The sequence below is a fragment of the Pungitius pungitius genome, chromosome 21, assembly GCF_949316345.1.
Source record: "Pungitius pungitius chromosome 21, fPunPun2.1, whole genome shotgun sequence".
Classification (NCBI taxonomy): domain Eukaryota; kingdom Metazoa; phylum Chordata; class Actinopteri; order Perciformes; family Gasterosteidae; genus Pungitius; species Pungitius pungitius.
The window spans coordinates 9,621,019-9,643,498 of record NC_084920.1 but is presented as its reverse complement, the minus strand read 5'-3'; the positions used below and the strand labels follow the sequence as shown (position 1 = coordinate 9,643,498).

Here is a 22,480-nt window from a genome sequence, read left to right as displayed (position 1 = left end):
ATGATCACCACCATTAGGGATGTCCTTTAGTAAGATGTGAATTCATACATTAGGAGAGAGAGGAGAGAGGAGCTCAGTGTGTCCTAAAAAGTTGCGAACCTGAGAGAGCCCTAACTATAAGTTTCATCAAAGGGGAACTTCTCAAGCTTTATCTTAGATGGGGTGACTGTGTCTGCCCCCCCGGACTGGAAGCTGGTAGGCAGATACATCAGGATGAAGAGCATGCTTGAAGTGTGATCGTGATATTTCCAGCTGTGTCTTTTGAATATGTACAGTAAGGGCTGGGCTGTGTTTAGCAGGTTTTCCAATGAAAAGGTCAAGCATTGGTGTGCTGTTGTCCTGATACATAGATCTTCCAAAGTGCAAGCTGTATCATTCTGATTCAATATAGCGGTAATGTCGGTAATGTGCGTTGCTATCACAGCTCAAGGAGAAACGGGTTCTGCCGTAGTTACAGACACAGCTTAATAATCCATATGGGACACCATCAGAACTCCTAGTGAACAGTATATGGAACCATCTACTAGCCCAAGGGCACTCTTACACTAAACCCGTTAAATTTGGGTTAAAATAAACCCAAGTCTGTTTGCCTGATTACTGCGGTTTGTTTACTCCGGTATGAAAGCAAACAAACTCATCCCAGGAATTCCTAATATTATATGTGATTTAAGCATTTTACCAAAGATAGACTCTCCAGAAATACATCTGCTTGTGGTGCAGTTGGTTCATTTGGCACATCAGTGCCGGTCTTTTCCCTAATTAATCCGCTTTAGTTAAAATGCTAAAGGCTGTTTGTTTTTTTTTCGTTCGTGATTTTTTTAGAAAGCAAAATTTGAATACAAAGATTTGTCCTTTTAGTGCAGGTTATGTCATATATATTTTTAATTTTAAATGACTAAACTGATGAACTGACAGATGTCCTTTGCAAATATGTAAAGGTGTGTGACTAAGCTTTTCTAATCCAGCAGCAGCTTCCATCGTCTGTCTGCAATTTCAGCAGCATAAAAACATGTCGTGGTGCTGATGAGATCAAGATAATACTTTTATTACCTGGCTGTCGCTAATAGTAACCCATTTCCTCCCATCCAGGCTCTCCTACAGTAAAAACGGAGTCATCCGAATGGACGGCTTCTCCAATCCGGACCAGTTTGACGACGAGGCCCTGGCCCTTTGGGTCCCCGGGTTGATGGACGAGAGCCAACTGGACCAGACCACAGCCAAATACATTCTCAGCTTCATAGGAGACAAGTTCTGTCAGATGGTTGTGACGGAGAACACCGCCGCCACTTGGATCAAGAAGGATGGTGAGCTGTCGCTGAAAGCCACCATCAGTTTGATTTGATAACCCCCGACCACATTTATTTGAATTGTGCCTGTTTTGTGTGTGTTTCAGCCAAATTGGCGTGGAAGCGCGCGGTGAGGGGGGTGAGGGAGATGTGCGACGCCTGCGAGGCGACGCTCTTCAACATCCACTGGGTGTGTCAGAAGTGTGGCTTTGTTGTCTGCTTGGACTGCTACAAGGCCAAGGAGAGAAGGAGCTCCAAAGGTCAGTACTGTGTATGTTTGGACCGAGGAGCGGGCTTCACCGGATCCTTGCATGCACTCATATCACAGGAAGTCAGCGCACCAACTGTTACCAGTCGAGCCAGGATAAAACGCATCATTAAAGATTGTGTTGGTCAATGGATATCACACCTTCAAATATGAAATGAACCAAAACTGCCGTCACTATTTTTAATACGGCTGAAAAAGTAATCTGAAAGCTACCTGACGAATACTTGTGTTACTGACTTGTTAGTGGAGTACAGACGTGGAATACTCCGACTACCACATTCCAAATGAACAAGTACAATTGGTTGCATAACCACAAGTTGTTGAAATAAAGCAACCCCAAGGCTCCTACAGCCACATGGTCATTCTGGTACCAATGCAGTGGCTGAAGTCCGTCTCTCTATGTGATCAGATAAAGAACTCTACGGCTGGCTGAAGTGTGTGAAAGGCCAACCCCACGACCACAAACACCTTATGCCCACGCAGATCATACCTGGCACAGGTACAGTCGACACTCTATGCCCACATCATCCCAGCATGGTTGTTTGAATCAAGATCCTGAGTTTCTTCTCCTTAAGTGTTTAAATTCTGCTCTATCCTTTTTCTTTTTGGACATGTCAGTGCTGACAGACTTGGTGGCTTCCATGCACTCTCTGAGAGAAAAGCACAACATCAAACCACACTGTCCCTGCACCAACAAGCAGAACCTCAATACCAAGCTACCAGCCACCAATGGAGTGTCACAGGTACTGCTGTACTCACATATCAATCCTACGTTCATTCATGACTCAGATGGTCAATACTTCATCATTTATCTCATGGTTTAATAGGTTATACATATTCTGATAGCTGTAGAGTATTTTTGTTGATATAATAGGTTAAAATGCCTTTTTATATTAAAGGCTAATGAAAGTGGTCTTTGTTTACTTTAATCAAGTGGAAACACTTTATTAAATATTCATTTATTTGAGATATGAATTGTAATACATAAACATTTGACTCACACTGAAATATTGATTTATTTATCTGTTTTAGATGTTGTCAAATCTGCAAAAGTCAGTTTGAACTTGTGAGTAACCCTCAGCCTTTCTCCGCCAGGTTCTGCAGAACGTCCTGAACCACAGCAACAAACTGGCTCTGGTGAAGGCTGAGCCGGGCTCTCAGCAGAACTCTGACCAAGTAGGAACTAAGGTGGAGACCAACGGAGGAGGCAGAGGGGGAAGCAGTCCAGGCAGTGACGCAGGAAGTTCTCCTGTCAGTCCTCCCGAATCCCAGTCACCTCTGCACTTCCTGGCTGACCTGGCAGAGCAAAAATCCAGGGAGGAAAAGAAAGGTGAGGGGAGGGGAACCATTAAATGACTTTTATGGATCCTTCCAGATTATCCCATCACTTCGCAAAGTCTTTTATATTTAACAGTACAGAGACTGTCGTCGGTACCCTCCTTCTCTTTCTCTCACAGAAAACAAGTCTGTGCTACTGGGTAAATCAGTGAAGGAAGACAAGGTGGGGGACAGCTTGGAGGTTCTGCAGCAGTGTAAAACCACCTCACTGGTGGCCAACAGTACGGAGCAGGGCTCCACACTCAGAGACCTGCTTACCACCACAGCAGGGAAGCTGAAGCTGGGCTCTACTGACGCAGGAATGGCCTTTGCACCGGTCTACTCTACTGCGTCACAGGTACGACACCTTTCTTTTTTTACCCAAGTTGGTTTGGAAGTTAGTGTGGTCAATGCACAGTGGAGAACGTGGTTTTTGCTCTTTTTATAGACTGGAAAAGGTGTGAGGACCATGCCAAATATCCTTGACGACATCATTGCTTCTGTGGTTGAGAACAAAATCCCTGCCAGCCGGCAGAGCGTCACCACCAAACTGTCAATCAAGCATGAGCCCATCGCCCCGGGCAACCACAACAACAACCCCGCCCCTGCCGTCACTGAGGACGCCAAACCAGACCGGAAGAAGTTGGCGCAGGTTACTGCTGCAGTGACAGAAGATTTGACCAATCAGTATCCAGATATTCCTCACTGCTGGTTAAACAACGGACGGTTGCTGTGGCTCAAAGATCACCGTAACCAGAACAACTGGAAGCTGTTCAGAGAGTGCTGGAGACAAGGACAGGTACACATCGCTCCTACTACTAGCAGCAGTAGTCCTAGTAGTTGAGTAGTGCTGAGTTAAAGTCTTGTGTTTGTGTTTGTCCAGCCCGTGTTGGTGTCAGGGATCCATAAGCGACTCAACAGCGGACTGTGGAAAGCTGACTCCTTCAACCAGGAGTTTGCAGATCATCAGGGAGACCTTCTCAACTGTAAAGACCAAGTGGTGTCCAACTCTGGTATCAAGGAATTCTGGGATGGATTTGAGGATATCACTAGTGAGTTCCTCTGTTATCTTGATTCACTGTTGAGATGATGTCGCCACAAACCAAGAATCAGTGACTAAAGTCTTCTTACCTGTCCAGAGCGGCCCAAGTCCAAAGATGGAGAACCGATGGTCTACAGACTAAAGGACTGGCCGTCTGGGGAGGAATTCATGGCCCTCATGCCTTCCAGGTAGGGATCCACACTTCAGAAGAACTTTACCATAGAACCTATTGTCCCATGTCTTTGGGGCTGCAATGTAATCGCTTGGAGAACTTCTCCCCGTCCAGGAAAGGATTTTTGCCAGAGGTGTGGACTCGAGTCATGTGACTTGGACTCGAGTCAGACTCGAGTCATGAATTTGATGACTTGAGACTCGACTCGACAAAACGTACAAAGACTTGCAACTCGACTTGGACTTGAACACCGATGAATCGTGACTTGACTTGGACTCGAGCCTTTTGACTCGAGAAGACTTGCTACTTCCCATGAAAACTGGGGGAAAACATTTTCACACAACCGCGCCGCTCTGTTTATCCGCATCTGTCAAAAAAATGTGCGCCACCTGTATGCAGAGAGCGCTGCCTGCACGACTTCCAATCACTGCAGTCCATTTTACCGTATCAACGAGACAGCTCGTTCATGGTTACCAAAATCGGGATTTTTGAACCCGGATTCAGACTCCGACGGAAATCCTTGTCAACGTCCGTTTTAAAGTAGTGTAATGAGCTGAGTTAAAGTTATTAGTTAATCAGTTATGCAGATGTTGCATGTGTTCACGTTATGCTCTGTTACCAGCTGTAGTTACGCGAGACAACCCGAGTTTTGGGGGGCCGTGTATGCGGAAGTGTTCGTTCGGCGTGGTGACGGCCAACAGTGACCGAAGTTGAGTTGTTTTATATAAATAAATGCAGCGGAGTTGCAAGCCAGTCATCGCCTCCTTATTTACGCTGCAGCATTGGGGTGAGCGTTACAGTACTATAACACAGTCACAGTCGATCCACCATTACCCTTCCCTTCGTAGTCTAGGTCTGTGAGGCAGCGCACCATCACCCAGGGTTCCCCGTCCCCACTATAATAAGAGGACTCGAAATGACTCGATACTAAAATGGTACGACTTGAGACTCGACTTGAGACTTGTTGGCTGTGACTTGTGAAGCAATTGTGAGCCTGAATGAGATGTTTGTTTGCAGATATGATGACTTGATGAAGAACCTGCCTCTGCCAGAGTACTCTGATCCAGAGGGCAACCTAAACCTGGCCTCCCACCTGCCATCTTTCTTTGTCCGGCCCGATCTGGGACCCAGACTGTGCTGTGCCTACGGTATGGACCCGAATGATAGGCAGCAATGATGTCACTGCAGAAATGATCGAGGTGGAAGGAGATTAAGTTGCCTCAGAGCTCAGAAGATAGTTTACTAAGTTGAAAGCGCTCATATCTCTGCACCTGCTGATACAGCTAAGAAACATCTGGATACTGGTTTAGACACTTTGAAGGATGTTCTGCTCTTTTACACCTCATGTGTGCAATTCAGAATGACGTGATCGGATGAACAAAGATTTGAGTTTTCTCGCAATTTGAGTTTTCTCTATTTCTAGTGAACAGATCCCATTCTTCTAACGAACCACCTGTTTTTCTTCCTGCAGGTGTAGCTGCGTCTCAGGACCAGGACTTCGGGACTGCCAACCTGCACGTTGAAGTTTCCGATGTCGTCTCCGTTCTAGTCTATGTAGGAGTGGCCAAAGGCCACGGAGTCTTGTCCAAAACGGGTAAGGCTTCCTCTAGGTCAGTGATTCTTAACCATAGGGCTGCGAGGGCCACCTAGAGGGCCGCAAAACACTTTCAATTTGTACCCGTGGGCCGCACAGGGCCGCGGTTGAAAAATGTAATCTTTGGGCGAAAAATTTGCCCGACGCTGTCTCGCGAAAGCCAATCAGCGTTGAGATGCTTTGCTCGTCATCACCGCCGTCCTGCTGCCACGGCATGAACACACTTTATGAAACAGCTGCTAACCAGAGACACACAGGCAGCTGAGACTGAACGCTTGTAAGTTAGTTGGTGTCTAACCGAGAGACGCTGGCACCGAGCCGACACAACATGTCTTTAAACCGGCTGCTGGTCATCCTGAAGCAGCGCTGGAAGCGGCGGTCATCCAGACGCACTTCCTGGAGGCGTCGGTGAAATTCAAGCTGTGTGCGGCGACTGATGACGTCATGAACACAACGTCGTTTGCGGGGCTGACGTTTGTGTAATTCACACAATCATCAAACATCATCAATCATCAAACATCATCTCACTGACTGGAAACTCTAAATCTGACTTGAAAGCCAGACGTGCGGTTCAATGAAGATTTGAAGAAGAAATGCTGGTTCTGTGATGCCAGAATATTGACTGCTGAAGCATTAATCAAAGTACTTCGAAGATTATAAGCTACATTTTCATTTGCACTTTATTTCAATCTTATTTATTATTCTATATTATTAATTAATTTTTATATTATATAAAAAGATATGTTTTTGTTTTATTATTTTATGAAGTCATTGAACACAAATCCAACCTAGAATAATATCAATTAGTTAATCAAAGACCGTTTTAATACTGGAACGGGCCCCGGGCCATTTTGTACTTAAAAAGTTGGGCTCCGAGGTCAAAAAGGTTAAGAACCCCTGCTCTAGGTGGATTAATATTCTGAAAGACTGTGTACCGGAGGGAGAGGATCAATAACGAGATACAGGAATGAATAAAGGTGTCGGGCCACCTCTTGTAAACTGGAGCAGCCAGAAGCCTTGAGGTCAATCCAATGCTGTTAGAACAATGCAGCTAAAGACCACTGTCACCACTCAGTGGGACTGCTGCATCTTGGGAATAATACTTTTATAGATATAGTAATGTGGACACTCATCAGCCTTAAAGAAAATTGTATTAGTGTTTCCAAACATCCATCTATATGTGATTTTCATTATAATTGGAAGAAAAAAATCCACATGTTGTAATCAATGTTGGTGTGTGTGTAGGAGTGTTGAAGCGTCTGGAGGAGGAGGATCTCGACGAGGGGGTCCGAAAGAGGCTCAAAGACTCGAGCGAGACACCGGGGGCTCTGTGGCACATCTACCTCAACAAGGACATGGACAGAGTCCGAGAGTTCCTGCACAAGGTCAGCACTCTGATACATAAAACCATCAGCTGTTCAAATGTAGCAAAGTGGTGCTCACTACCCTCTCTCTCCCACCTCCTCGGCTTTGTGAGCAGCAGGGATCGGACCCTCCGGCAGACCAGGACCCAATCAGAGAGCAGGCCTCGTACCTGAGCAGGAAGCAGCGCCAACGCCTGCTGGAGGAGCACGGCGTCCAGGGCTGGACTGTGGTTCAATTCCTGGGAGACTCGGTACTCATACCAGCCGGGGCCATGCACCAGGTATCTACAATACCCACACACATTTGTTGAAATCTTAAGCGGCCGGCTGTTCTCGGAAGTTAGTGAGATTTTTTTTGTGTGTTTAAAAAAAAAGGAGCATTATACCTGTGGGGTGCATTCAAGATTTACATACCAGACATAATAAAGGGATATTTACAGAACCTCACAAGTGGTTGTATCCTCTGTCCTCATGTCCTCTCTCTGTCCCATCTGTCAGGTCCAGAACCTCCACAGCTGTGTCCAGGTCATCAACGACTTTGTGTCTCCCGAGCACGTGGCCAACTCCTTCAACCTGACCCAGGAGCTGCGACCCAGTAAAGAGGAGGTCAACTATGAGGATAAACTACAGGTGAGAGGCCGCGACTCAAGTATTGAACACAGCGTAGGATGGAAACCCTCGTTATTAGATCAGAAGAGTGCGGCCTTCGGTTTGGCTGTGTTACTTAAAGGGAATGTTCTGTAGCACTACACACACCGGTTTATCTGGCACATGTCTGACAGGGTATCTCAAGCAGTTGAATTGATGTATGCTGAATGAACAAATGACCAGATGGAGGTTGAAGTCCGGTTTCCTTCTTGTGGATGCTGGTGTTACAAAGTTAACTTGCAGCCCTGATAGAGCTCATATAATCACACTCCCAAACATGTGCACCATCACAGATTCAGTCTCACTCGCTGTTGCATGTGTGCGATTGTGTGTGTCAGCCCTGTTTGGCCGTTGTGCTGAACGATCATACACGCCCTCCCTAACCAGGATTGTGTTACTCCGGTCATCTCTTGTTGCATTGAAAGCAGTGCACTGTCGCCGTGTCTCCCCACATCGATGCCCAAACACGCCTCTATGTCATACAAGCTGCCCCAAAAATATTTGTATTCACTAAAATTATAAGATAACTGCATAACAAAAGAAAAATCTCTTTGACTGTAACACAAGTATGTGGACTTGGCACAGCTACTGCAAGCCCTTAATAACATGGTGGCAGCCTATCACTTACACTGCTAGGATTCCTCTTGGCCGGTATGATCTGGTGGGATAAGTTCTGGCACTTGAGAACAGAATCCTTTAAACAGTACCATTGTGTCTGGTCTGCTCACTATGTGCTTCTCAGTTCAGCGTTAAAACTCTTCCTCCTCCTCAGGTGAAGAACATTCTGTACCACTGTGTGAAGGAGGCGGTGAGCTCCCTAAAGAGGAGCAGCTCTGAGGAAGACGATGAGGAAGAGAACTCATGACACCCCCGGAGCTTAGTCCGAGCCTCCCAGAGAGGGACACGACTCCCGCCGGCACCTCGCCTCCCCCAGCGGAGTGACACGGGGCCGGCAGCCGCCTCGGAGCCACTCACGTGACATCCCAGATGAGCACGAGACCGGAGGGGCCCCGGGCAGGCAGAGATTAAACCTCACAGGAAGCCTAAGGCATTCTGGGAAACAAAGGACAGCATGCAGGTTAGGAAGCCTCACAAAAAGCCACTACGCTGGAGTGACACGGCACTACGAGCCTCCACAGAAACTCTTTTGTGTGACTGTTGGTGCTTGAATGCAGACTCTGTCCTGTCCGATGGAGTCCACAGGCCGGACAGCAGCAGCCACCACAGAGGTTCTGTCCCCGTCCGTAGCGGCACAGCGTCTCGCAGAATGCTGTGACATTAGGACAGCCTTTCCAGCAGCAAGCAGTGTCAGCTTCCCAACCGTCATCGCTGCTGTTTCAAAATAAATCTATTAAAGAGAAAGGGGGAGAAAAAATAAAATGCAAAAAGTAAATCTCAGATGTTTTTTAAGCAGCGACCCGCGCAGCTTCTTTGTTTGTTGTTCTGTCTTTAGTCTGTCTGTCTTTGTCCTTTTTTATAGTTCTATCTGTCGGTTGCTGTTTTGTTTTTGTTTTTTACACAAACATTTGTTTTATTGTCCTCTGTGAAGATGTATTTATTTTATTGCTGTATGATACGCAATGTTATTGAGACAAAAAAGCATTCATTTAAATGTGACTTGTAAATGTTTCTTTAGTATGTGGTTTTCAGTTGTAATACGGCTCAACTGTGATGGAGGACACACACACACACACACACACACACACACACACACACACACACACACACACACACCAGCTTTTGCCTGTAACTTCGGGAAATGTTGATGCCCTACAGTCCTCATGCCATAAATACATTTTTTGAATGAACTGCCAAACTATTTTACAGACTGTAAAGTTGTATTATGTAAAGACAGAACAAAATGGCTTATACACTTCAGCATTTTATGATAAAAAAATATTTCCTGTAAAATCGAGACATTTACAGAAAAGATGTAATTTATTTAAGAAAATAATGGCTTTTTTTGTTTTGTTAAGATTTGCAATGGTGAACTTTTGAAGTTAAAAGATAAATGAAAATGTTTACTATAATGTGTAAATATATACATATATATATATATATATATATACATTCACTGAGTATTTTTTTAAAACATGGCTTGCTTCAATTTCAAATTTTAAAGTGCAAGTGTTACATGCTTTGTACATTGAAGTTCAAAAGGGTTTTACATTGTCCATTAAAATGGATTTATCAAACGTTTGTTACTGTGTTTTGATAAGTGATTAAAACTAAAAACTCAGATGGTCCTTATGTTAAAACACCCCTCCCCCATATCCCACTTAAGCATACATCCAGTAAATTCATAAAAAGTAAAATATTAAGCACCACAGGAAAATGTATTTTGAATAATAAAACATTTTTGGTAATTGAGTGAAAAATTAAGTGTTCATCCAGATAAAAACAGCGTGAAAATACTGCTTAATCTTAACAAATCATCTAAAGTAAAAAGCAGCACTTGTGGGAAAGCGGCAGTCTAGATGTTGTGTATTGCACGTGTTGAGGTATTTTGCACTGGGTGGTTGGCACCACTAGGTGGTGCTGTTACACTACTTTACTCACTGGGAATACGTTCCCTTCAAACCAGGCTCAAGTAGGCAACCAGATAAATTAGAATTAAATCAGAAATGTCACGAAAGGGGATGATCTTGTAGTGATTGACAACCATTTCAACCAATGAAATCCACCTCTTTTAAAGTGATTGGAGCATGACTCTGATCTTTCTCTTTTTCTTTGTTTACCTGTACCCGCCATGCTGTCACTGGTTATCCTGTTTTTAACTTCACATTGCGATCAGTCTGAGTCAGGAGCTAATGTTGACTTGCAGAAAGTGTTAAAAAAGCGCTCAACAATGTGACAATGCGACAGAACCAAACCCTGGCGGAGGATTCAACCGTTGGGAGTATTTGGTAACAGTGGCGCTTCTGCAATTAGTGTTGCAGTGTTTTCCTCGGATGTAGAAGTACACAGTGAGTTGAACACACAAGAGGTGCATGTTTTTATGTAACATGCAAAACACAATAAATCGTGATTGGGGCCCTAGGCTTTTCCCTGTGGTACTACAGGTCCAGTCTGGTGTTTATTGTTCCTGAATCGGAGTGTATTTCACTTCTGTGAGCTGCGTGTGATGGTTTTATGGGCTGGCAGGTGTCGAGGGGGAAGTTGTTTGTGTGAGCTGCTCTTTAGAAAGCTGGAAGTCAGCGAAACCACATGACCAGCATTGGGTCACTTCTTTATTTAACAGTTATTGGTCTCTGTGTACTCCCTCATAAAGCTCAACTATCAGGTTCATACGGAACCCTCTTCAATAAGTTCAAATGACATCATCAAGCTGACAGTGAGGGACACCTCATTCCATGTTTCCTCTCTGCTGTGACATGTTTGCTTTGAAAAACAGGAAGTGTGTGTGTGTGTGAGAGATGGAGACAGGAGCCAGTGCTGACATTACTAAAGCTGGGCTCAGTTCCCATTTATACTGGAAACACACATATTATCCTGCGGCTCTCTCCATTATATCAGCTGAACGTGTGCGTGTGCGTGTGCGTGTGTGTGTGTGTGTGTGTGTGTGTGTGTGTGTGTGTGTGTGTGAGAGAGAGAGGCAGGTTAACTGGAGTACACTGAGGCAGAAGTTCACCGGTGAGTTCAGACAGAGGTCACTCTCTCTCCTCTAATTCCTAGTCTTGATCTTTGTTTTCTCTTTCTCTCTCGTCCATAGTGGTTCTTTCTGTCTGTCTTTCTTTGGCCTTTGCTATCTCGGTATCTCGGTATCTCTTTATTTATCTTGACCTTTCTACCTCTCTGTGTGTTAATGGCTTTTTAACTGCATTCAGTATTTGCAGACTGCTTGTTTTCAAACCATAACAACTCATGTATGAGTGTGTGTGTACTCGTCAAAGTACAGCTAGAGAAAACGTCTTCAGGGTTCAGCCACAGGTTTCTTACCCACACACACACCCTGTGCAATAGGCCGCATAATGCATAAAAGTCCTTCATATTTGGTGAGCGTTTTCGATCGGACCGTTTCTTCGACAATAGCACGTGTGTTTTGACAGGTGGCTCAATGCACGGAGGCCCTTTCTGTGTGTGAACGTGTGTGTGTCCCAACACAAGTCACTCTTCAGAGTGAGACACAGTGTCATAAATCGCTGCGTCAACAGCAGGCAGCTTCCTGCTGCTCCTCCCCGTCTGAGGCTCCAAGTGACCTCTGGGACGAAGAGGCCAGAAAGGAGACTTGGGCGGGAGCATCGACCTCTGTGCGACGCCTCGGGTCCCAGACGGTCGTCTCCAGCAGGGGGCGACACAGAGGGAGAAGCCTGTTCACTTCCGGTCAAGCAGCACCTTTGCTGAAGTGCCTTTGGGCAAGGTGCGCACACCTTAAATGCAGCAATGGAGCCGCTGGGACATCACTGTGGTTTCAGGGATAAACAAAGGCTAAAGATGAGAGCTCAAGTGTTGTCTATAGTACATGATCCACCTCACAAATTACTCTGAATGTGTTGGAGGCTTTTTTGGAGAACAAAACTCTTCCTATTAAATTTATTCCTCAAGGTTGATTCTTTGGACATGGGACTCCAGGGTGTGACCCCCCTCTCGGAGCCCGCTTCAAGTGGCTATCTGTCTTGTAGAAAAAAAACAAGATGGTGACAGCAGAGCGGCAGACCTCAGGGCTCCAAGAGCGTACAGTGTGTGTGTGTGTGGAACCCTCCCGCCACAAAGCCCCAGTAGTCAGCAGAGGAACAACATTCTATTGCAAAAGAGGAGCTTGAAGCCCCACTTGAATTTGAATGTTATTGTCTACATTGCATCCCTACATTCCATCAAAATGTGAGGGGGAAGGGATGCTTTAAATTTATGGACAGGGCATTCTTACAGAAAACATACCGTTGGTTGGGGATCATTGTTGTCTAATGCTTTCCTTAGTCCTATGTGTGGCACTTTGAATCGTTGTGCTTCACAGATTAGGCTCTTTTCATTGGTTTCGGTGGTAAACTCAGGCAACAACCCCAGTCTGAGAGTTAAGACAACTTTTCAAATATTACAAAAAGCAAATGTGATGTTTGTATTTATTACACTTTGGTGCAGAGTGAGATTTTTCACTTAAGTCTACAGGTGGCTGAACGGTAGAAGGAAAAAAAAACGGTGCCTTGGCCATCTGATTCACAAAAGAAAAATTGAGAGAGGTCTTAAGGAATTAGTTTCAATGTGTAAGTTTGAGTTCTTTAAAAGTAATGCATTTTGTGTGTCTGTACGTGCTTCGTGATCCTGGTGCCAGTTAGCCAACCAGTTTGGGTGGAATATTTAGTTTGAGCTTCCAGACAGCCTTAGGTAGCTTTCACCACAGTCCCCATGCCGACAGATTTGACCAATCAGTGATTTCAATTAGTTCGAAATGACTTGCTCTGTGTGTGTGTGTGTGTGTGTGTGTGTGTGTGTGTGTGTGTGTGTGTGTAGGTGTGTGTGTGTGCATGATGGGGGTGGGTGCCTGAGGTAACAGGGTAATGGGGCAGTGGGCGTAGGATGTTGGGCGGGGGTTAAGGCTACGTGGAGAGGGCTGGGGTAAGATTGGGGTGAAGGTTTAAGTTGAGGGCAGAGGGGAGAGAGAGGAGAGGAGGGGCGTGTGTGTGTGTGTGTGTGTGTGTGTGTGTGAGTGTGTGTGAGAGAGAGAGAGCCAAAGAGAGGGTTTACGTGAAGGGCAGACGCAAGACTGCCTGTGTGTTTGTGCCCTCTGAACGACCCCCTCTACTCGTACACACTCCCTGAGCCTGTGAGTGTGTGCCAGAGACCGAGAAAATGGAGCAGCACAGGTATTGTGTGAGAGCTGTGATTCAGCCTGTCACACTGCGTCGTAGTTCACTCTCCGATATTCATGAGGCATCAGCGGTGAGGGAGAGGACCGTGTTTACTTGAGGTCTGAAACAACCCGTTCTACTAGGAGACCGGGGATCAGACCAGCTACATATACAGAGCCCAGAGATGACAAAATCACACAGCTTCATGCTAATCATTGATCTTACAGAGTTCATGATGAACACACACACACACACACACCGTCCTCCTTCGGTGGTGGGCTGGGGGCCATGGAGCAGATACGCTATACACCGCGTTACCAGGCCAGGAAGCACAGGTGTGGCAGAGCGTGTGTGTGTGTTTGTGTGAGACAGAGCGCCACAGGATTTGTAGTGGAGAAGGTGGACGTGTGTGTGATGATGTTTGGTCTCACGGTGAGACAGAATGAGTGACGGCACGGATCTCATCAACGGAGAGATGTAGATTCAAGGACCATAGTTACTACTTTCCAGAGCGGCATGTGCGCTTTTATTCGGTATTTGTTCAATATTTCGATAACTGACGGCTCCCCATCATTATGAAAGCCATAATAAGTACAATTGAAGTGCTTAATGCCTGTGTGCTCACCAACACCAACCAGTCCTGCTGCGTTGAGAGGTTTGGCCTGCTGTAAAGTAAACAGTCTGTACACATCAGCCCAGATGCTGGTCACTTGTGTGGGACCTTCGCCGCCAGCTGCATCCTGCACTTTTTGTGACTTCCAGAACCGGATGTTTTGACAAGCAGCAGTGATTGGACCGCTGTGTGGAGGTGGGAAAGTATGCAGCCAATCTCATGAAGCATCATAAGAACTTCTCAGTTTCAGGTCTATGTTTGGGGTCTACAGCATGACATTAACATTATACAAAGACAAGAGTGAAGACAGAAGAAGAGAAGAGGGGGTGGCTGATGTTTTTTGTTCCTGTGCCAAGCAGCGATGCGAGGTGAACTCTGTTTGACCGTGGAGGAGGGTTTCAAGTTCAAATATTGCATAATCTCTATAGGCTCCTGTAGACTGCTGCACACACAATAAAAAACAATGTAGTTTGTATTTAAGTCTTTGTATATTTCATACTGTTCTAACAACATATGAAGATGGTTCTGTGTCCTTAAACCGAAAATTGAAGATTTATTATTTACTCTTGGTCTCCTCTTGCCAGCTGCAGCTAAGCAGACATGAAAACAAAAAATTTGAATAAAAAGGTCCGCCCCACCACAACCGGCACCCTGCTCTGGAGGTGTACTTTTGTGTGGACATAAAAAGTTAGCCTACTGTATACAAATAAATGTGGTATTTAAATGAACATGGCTTCAGTTTACCTTGTAATCAATATGTACGGTAATGACAAAGACAATCAAAAACAACACGTTTTATGTTTATGTTTCTGGCAGACAATGTTCCCAACTAGCTGCATCCAGGGTGCAGTTGAGCAGAGCTTTTGCCAAAAACAATATCTCCAATAGATGGGATTCCAGGGGATGGGGATCCTGTGGCATGGTGGAAAAGTAAATACCCCCACATTGCCATGAGTCCTTGGCTCTTCAGTGCCTGCTGAAAGGGGCTCTCCCAGCAGGTTTCACTGGATGGCGCTTCTATCTGATGGCGTTCTATCTGATGGCGGTTCTATCTGATGGAGGTTCTATCGTATGGCGGTTCTATCGAAAGGCGGTTCTATCGAAAGGTGGTTCTAACTGACGGGGGTTCTACCAGTTGGTTGTTCTATCTGATGGAGGTTATATCGGATGCCAGTTCTACCTGATGGAGATTTTATCTGATGGAGGTTCTATTTGATGGCGGTTCTACCTGATGGCGGTTCTATCTGATGGAAGTTCTATCGTATGGCGGTTCTATCTGACGGCGGTTCTACCTGATGGCGGTTCTATCTGATGGAAGTTCTATCGCATGGCTGTTCTACCTGATGGAAGTTCTATCGTATGGCGGTTCTATCTGAGGGTGGTTCTACCTGATGGTGGTTCTATCGTATGGCGGTTCTATCTGAGGGTGGTTCTACCTGATGGTGGTTCTATCTGATTGAAGTTCTATTGTATGGCGGTTCTACCTGATGGAGGTTCTATCTGATGGAGGTTCTATCATATGGCGGTTCTATCTGACGGCGGTTCTACCAGATGGCGGTTCTACATGATGTAAGTTCTATCTGATGAAGGTTCTATCTAATGGAAGTTCTATCTGACGGCGGTTCTACCAGATGGTTGTTCTATCTGATGGTTGTTCTATCTGATGGAAGTTTTATCGGATGGCAGTTCTACCTGATGGTTGTTCTATCTGATGAAGGTTCTATCGTATGGCGGTTCTACCTGATAGCGGTTCTATCTGATGGAAGTTCTATCGTATGGTGGTTCTATCTGACGGCGGTTCTACCTGATGGCGGTTCTATGTGATGGAAGTTTTATCGTATAGCGGTTCTATCTGACGGCGGTTCTACCTGATGGCGGTTCTATCTGATCGAAGTTCTATCGTATGGCGGTTCTACCTGATTGAAGTTCTATCTGATGAAGGTTCTATCTAATGGAAGTTCTATCTGACGGCGGTTCTACCAGATGGCAGTTCTACCTGATGGAGATTTTATCTGATGGAGGTTCTATCGTATGGCGGTTCTATCTGATGGCGGTTCTATCTGATGGAAGTTCTACCAGATGGCGGTTCTATCTGACGGCGGTTCTACCAGATGGCGGTTCTATCTGATGGAAGTTCTATCTGATGGCGGTTCTACCAGATGGCGATTCTACCTGATGTAAGTTCTATCTGATGAAGGTTCTATCTAATGGAAGTTCTATCTGACGGCGGTTCTACCTGATGGAGGTTCTATCATATGGCGGTTCTATCTGACGGCGGTTCTACCAGATGGCGGTTCTATCTGATGGAAGTTCTATTGTATGGCGGTTCTACCTGATGGAGGTTCTATCTGATGGAGGTTCTATCTGACGGCGGTTCTACCAGATGGCGGTTCTACCTGATGTAAGTTCTATCTGATGAAGGTTCTATCTAATGGAAGTTCTATCTGACGGCGGTTCTACCAGATGGTTGTTCTATCTGATGGAAGTTCTATCGGATGGCAGTTCTACCTGATGGAGATTTTATCTGATGGAGGTTCTATCGTATGGCGGTTCTACCTGATGGCGGTTCTATCTGATGGAAGTTCTATTGTATGGCGGTTCTACCTGATGGAGGTTCTATCATATGGCGGTTCTATCTGACGGCGGTTCTACCAGATGGCGGTTCTATTGATCCTGCAGTGGTCCAGCATTCACTGCTATTGTCATTATTAGTAGTAGTTACATTACTATTGCTGACAACATTACTACCTTCTCTTTGTAAGTCTAATACATTCTGTGCTGCTCATATTATTATTATTAGTTGTCATTGTTCATCATTTTGTTTTTCTGCTTACTACTTACAATATATGAATAATTTGTTTTATACGTATTGTGCATCTTACACTTTGTTCATTCCGTTCATCCTGATGGACAGATCCTCCTCTGCTGGCTCTCCCTTTGGTTTCTTCCTTTTCTCCCTATTTCATTTCTGGGGAAGTCATTCCTTTTCAGAAAACATGGCTACAAATCAGGTAAATTTGAAAAATACTTTCGAAAGTATACAATACTCTAAATTCAAACCAGACAGGCTGCTTTTGATAATTCAAAAAATTGCAGGATCCCTCCTCCGACATTCTCCATAAGGTTTCTTCCCTTTTTTCCCCATCAAAGGGTTATTTCATTTTTTGGGGAGTGTTTCCTGTGCCGATGTGAGGTATTCGGGACAGAGGATGTTGCATGTGAACAGAAATTTGTCATTTGTGGGCTATACAAAATAAAATAAAATAAATTGAATTGAATTGAATTACATTGATTAACCTATCAATGAATTTATTAGGTTTCAATAGTCGATTCACATTACTTGACAAGCTGCTAATTGAAATATTTCCAAATCCTATGTGCATGTGTGTGTGTAACAGAGCGGTGTGTGTGTGTGTGTCTGCACCCTGCTGTGTTAGCCTGGATGAACTGCTGCTGAACTCTGAGTGACTGTGGTCATGAAAAAGTCACACACACACACATGCATGTTCCGGGGTCCCCTCACACCTGTGTGTGGGTTAGATTGTCATGAACATTGTGGTTAGTTCCTTCACGGCACTTTCAGCGTACATCCTTCACTGTGTCATAATAAATATGATATGGATGTGTTTGTCTCGATCGTGTAGCTATTCTAACACCCTTTGGACCGCTCATACAGGCCCAATTCTGTCGTCCCCACTCACTGACTCCGTGACAACTGTCCCGTTGTGGAGTGTTCCAGTCTCTGGCAGACCTTTGTGAAACCTTTCTGTAAGTCAGCATGCTGACTTTCCCAGGGGGATTACCCACAAGTCATTGCAACGTTAAGAATAGGTTAACCTGTGGAAGGATGGAGACATTAACAAAAGGTAAACAAAGAGGATGACACACATATGTATGTATATTTGCTTGTCATATTAAATACTCAGGATTAAAAGTAGAACAAAAACACAAATATTTATGTCTGAAGACATACAAATCAGTGAGGAAAAGAAAAAAATAATGACCCTTGATTTGACATTCTAATGTCTACGTTGTCATAGTAAGGTAATATGTTGCAGCAAAGTGGTGTCCCATTTGTGTTTCGACCAACTCAAGACCCGACAGACTCTCAAATTCAACCGTGACCGGGTGACTGATTCTCCTCCGGGAGCATGAGGGTGCTCATGCAAAGTTTGACGTTTCTCTGGTACAACGGTTACCCGACGTTTGTTTGTAGAGAGGCCTGCGTCCTCCCTCCTGAGACTCAGCCATCAGTTTAGTCAGTGAACTATTGTGAACTTATCTCTGATGGTTGTTTGGCGTTTGTTTGACAGGAGACTGCTTAACTCCTTTCGCTGTTGTCGTGCACAGCCCACTCATTGTTCAACATCAGGGTGCAAGCTTTTCCAACCATACAAAGAGCACTTCTGAAGAAGTATAAATATGATCGTTTAAACTGTTTTTTAATTAATTTGGGGTATGAATTAAACCCAATGCAATATGTTAATTCTTGATATATAAAGGTGTTGCTTGGTGTTTTATACATTTTCTGGACGGACAGAAGGAGTGTTTGCATTATCAGACATTATTTTAAAAAATGAAGAAAAAACAAAGTTATACTATTGTGGTACTTTTGGCGTCTATGTGTGTACTTTAATCCCCACTGACGGGGTAGAAAAGTAACAATGACCGAAGTCACGTTACAGAGAACCTGGTTTTCCCGTGTTCAGTGGTGACCACACACCTGCTGTACTTTTGTGTGTCACTGTGCTGTGTCAAGCCATGTGGTCTATTTAGTCTGCTACTGCAGTCAGTGCAGCTCCCAAGTCTCACTTATAACACTTGACATGTAAATGCAACCATGTATAAGGCGGAGCCATTGCACGCACACACACACACACACACACACACACGTAGCAGACTGGAATGCGGACTGTTAAACACTGGATGATCCGCCGGGGGTCACACAGGGGTTGGACTCTAGAGGTGGCGCCCTGCTATCTTAACACACAGACACCCACACTTACATACGCATGCATGCACGCGTGTACGTAACGGTCAGAACTAAAACACACGCACATGTATGCCTACATGTCCAGACACATAAACACACTCACGGAGAGATGGAAGGCCTGAACCTAGATCATTTTAAGCTGTGGTAATCTATGTGGAGACAGACAAACACTGAGGTTTAGGTGTGAGGTAAAGTAGAGGTTATAGCATCTATGGAGAGAAAGAGAAGACGGATGGATGGATGGAGGAACAGAGGGATAAAATCAGGTGGGGACAGCGAGTGAGAGGAACTGATGGTAGGGCAAGAGGTGTTGAATAGAAATGTGGGGGAGAGAGGAAAGGAGAGAAAGACGTATGGGAAGAGGATGAAGCGAGGGGAGGAGATAACGCTCCTAATCTGGCATAGAATATGTAACATTGCTGCATTCCACAGATGTAAAGGCTCCGTGAAATTTGTCACACCGCTGAATTACACAGTTTGTTGGAACGTGATATTCTGTTTTCACAAGACATCAACCCAGATAGATATTTATATTTATAAAGATCCTCACTGTGTCTCATTTGTACATTTTGTCATCAGTGTCATCAGTTGTTGGAAAGAACAAGGATTTGAAGACCCCAGCTGACCCAAGTCCTTAAAATAAGACTGAGAAAATCAATTTGATCTCATTTTATTGGCAATATTTACATATTACAATAATACATAAACAATATGTTTTGTTTGTTCAAAAATTGCATGTATTGTTCATCAATATCATTAAAATAAAATTGTTTTGGACGTGGTATCTGACATAACATAGAGATATCGAACGTATTATTATTATTATTATTCTCAAAGGGAATGCTTTTGCCAGAATTTCATTTAAGATGGTAAGAGAATACAGTGGGTGAAATAAGTATTGAACACGTCACCATTTTTCTCAGTACCAATGCATGCGACTAGTTTCTCCATACAGGAGGCGTCTTGAAGCTGTCATTACCAACAAAGGCTTTTGTACTAAGTATTGAATAAATATCAGTAAGCGTGTTCAATACTTTTTCCCTGTGTCATTTCACATTTTTACACATAACTTTATTTCTGAACTTTGGTTTCTTTGTATATATGTATTACTTATTTTTACCAACATCTGGTGAAAATTTCAATAGCTCCTTAGGAAATATATTTACTGAGAAAAATTTCACCCGCTGTATATGAACAATAGCATAATAATTATTAACTGTAAAACAATACTGACACTGTGCATGCGTTTAAATACAATTCTAGTTTTCAGATTGTGTGCTTTTGTTAGTATTTTGATATCTCATCACGAGTTTGTTTATTCTCAACATTTCTGCATTAATTAAATATTATTTAGACTTCATTCTTAACACAGGAGGGCTGAGAGTGAATGAAGAATGAACACGGCTGGTAGATGGAAGATCTCCTCCCTGCACCTCCGTCCTCTCCCTCTGCTGCTTAAAAGCTCCTCACATGTGTGAAGGGCGTAAAATCACTTCCTGGGTTGCATCGCTTTTGACCCCCTTTGTCTCGGTGGGAGGGCCTGAAGGCTAGGCCTTTTACAGGGCTAAAAGGTGACCGCTGTCTCCACAAGACAGACACAGACAGATGAGAGGAGGGGTGGAGGGGGGGGGGGAGGGGGCTGTTGATGACCAGCTGGAAAACAAGTCACAGAGGAAGACGTAGGGTTCAGAAGTTGGAAGGAAGAGAGAGAGAACGCATTAAACTGGTAAATTGGTAAAAGAAAAAAAGAAAATAAATGAATGCTGAGATATTGAGAATTTGAAACGTATAGATAAATGCAGCTGGAAAATACAATGTCAACATTATAGACCTATTGGTGGATTTTATGAGCTATTGTTTGGGCAAAGTGAGTCTAGGATGCTACCAACCGTTTTATAGTTATTTGTCAACCCTCATCAGAACAACAGCCAATTGGCATCTCTCTCTCTCTCCTACACACACACACACACACACACACACACACACACACACACACACACACACACACACACACACACACACACACACATACACTCCTCTGCCCAGTGACCTGCAGTCAACCTCTGTCCTGCTAACCTGTATTTATTGGCCGTTAAAGGCCAATAGTTCACCCAAACCCTGCCGACTCTGATTTATAGGCAGATTCATCATACCGTGTTAATACAGCACACACACTTACTGCCCAACTAGAGTACACGATACATGGACGGGACGTGGATGGATGGACTGACATGTGGAGGGACAACTGACAGACAGACACACAGACATAGAGAACCTAATTATTTAACTGCCGCTTAAGATTAATACAGTAAATTAAGCCTGGCATTTAACTGGGTACAACGTGTGTGTGTGTGTGAGTGTGTGTGTGTGTGTGTGTCTCAGAGGTGAGCCCCCAGCCGGGAATCAAGTCGTCTGGCCTCTGTTATTTTTCTCCGCCTCGTGATGACCCTTGAGGAGGTGTGTGTGAATGTGTGTGTGTGTTCTTTTTGCATACATCAGGGCCAGGAAGTGTGTGTCAACCACAACAAAAGTGTGTTTCCCCCCCCCTTTTGGGGGGCCACAGTCAGGCACCACCTCTGACACACGTACAACATTATTTGTATGCATAGCCCCTTTTTCCGATGAAGGTTTCCACTGTTCCCCACACACTTGGGTTCAAGGTCCGGAGATTACTATTGGACACCAATCAGCAGGTGGTACTTTATGGCAGCGTCATTCATTGTGATGCGACACACTGATGGACAACTGCAACCAACAGTTCCCACAGTTTTACCACTTCATGGACCAGGACTGCAGGGAGAAGAGCCGTGGAGGAGGCAGGTTGGACATGTCTCGGTCTTTCAGAGACCTCAGCAGAGATAGGCGGCATTCACAAGTCAGCCGTTGGGGCAATTAGCACAGGGTCGTGCGACGGCCTGGGAGTGTCACTTAAATGGCCCATTTGAGTGACACTCGTTTGATTGACCCATTTGATTTGAATGGCCCATTCATCGGCGGTTACCTGATTGGCCACTGCAGCGTGACTAGGGTTCTAAAAGTTGATTCTGTTTCCACAGTAGGAGCGTCACTTCTTCCATTGAACCGAAACCAGTTCCCTGACCTTTTGTTGCTTACGAAGGAACGTTACACTCCATGAGCACACATTCTTGTCGCCATGGGATTTTAATACCCGCCTTTAGGACTCTATCTCTAACGTATTGGCGCCCAAAATGTGTGTGATCGACTAAATGGACACACACACACTACCAGACATACTGCTCCTTTGAGGTTAGGAGGTAAGCAGGGTTCATGTGCAGGCCATGATGAGATGGAGGAGGGGCAGGGGGGAGGCTGTCACTGCCTTTTACTTGTGTCAGCAAAAGCCCCTCTGCACAAATGCTGATTTTCCACTTCCATT

The 22,480-nt window shown here is 44.7% G+C and overlaps 1 protein-coding gene across 2 annotated transcripts in view; it reads left to right on the top strand.

Moving 5' to 3' along the window:
• Positions 1 to 9,933, top strand: part of jmjd1cb (jumonji domain containing 1Cb) — an 81,251-nt gene extending 71,318 nt beyond the window's left edge. The window contains exons 17-31 of one of the 2 annotated variants that reach the window (XM_037462905.2): positions 1,090 to 1,304; positions 1,394 to 1,546; positions 1,964 to 2,053; positions 2,173 to 2,297; positions 2,650 to 2,884; positions 3,012 to 3,229; positions 3,320 to 3,670; positions 3,755 to 3,923; positions 4,011 to 4,101; positions 5,103 to 5,233; positions 5,557 to 5,679; positions 6,925 to 7,064; positions 7,160 to 7,324; positions 7,542 to 7,673; positions 8,464 to 9,933. In XM_037462905.2, the coding sequence (XP_037318802.2) occupies positions 1,090 to 1,304; positions 1,394 to 1,546; positions 1,964 to 2,053; positions 2,173 to 2,297; positions 2,650 to 2,884; positions 3,012 to 3,229; positions 3,320 to 3,670; positions 3,755 to 3,923; positions 4,011 to 4,101; positions 5,103 to 5,233; positions 5,557 to 5,679; positions 6,925 to 7,064; positions 7,160 to 7,324; positions 7,542 to 7,673; positions 8,464 to 8,556 (2,431 nt within the window). In that variant the 3' untranslated portion in view covers positions 8,557 to 9,933. The remainder of the gene's footprint in view (positions 1 to 1,089; positions 1,305 to 1,393; positions 1,547 to 1,963; positions 2,054 to 2,172; positions 2,298 to 2,649; positions 2,885 to 3,011; positions 3,230 to 3,319; positions 3,671 to 3,754; positions 3,924 to 4,010; positions 4,102 to 5,102; positions 5,234 to 5,556; positions 5,680 to 6,924; positions 7,065 to 7,159; positions 7,325 to 7,541; positions 7,674 to 8,463) is intronic. The other variant, XM_037462906.2, reaches the window with a different exon arrangement.
• Positions 9,934 to 22,480: the final 12,547 nt, after the last annotated feature.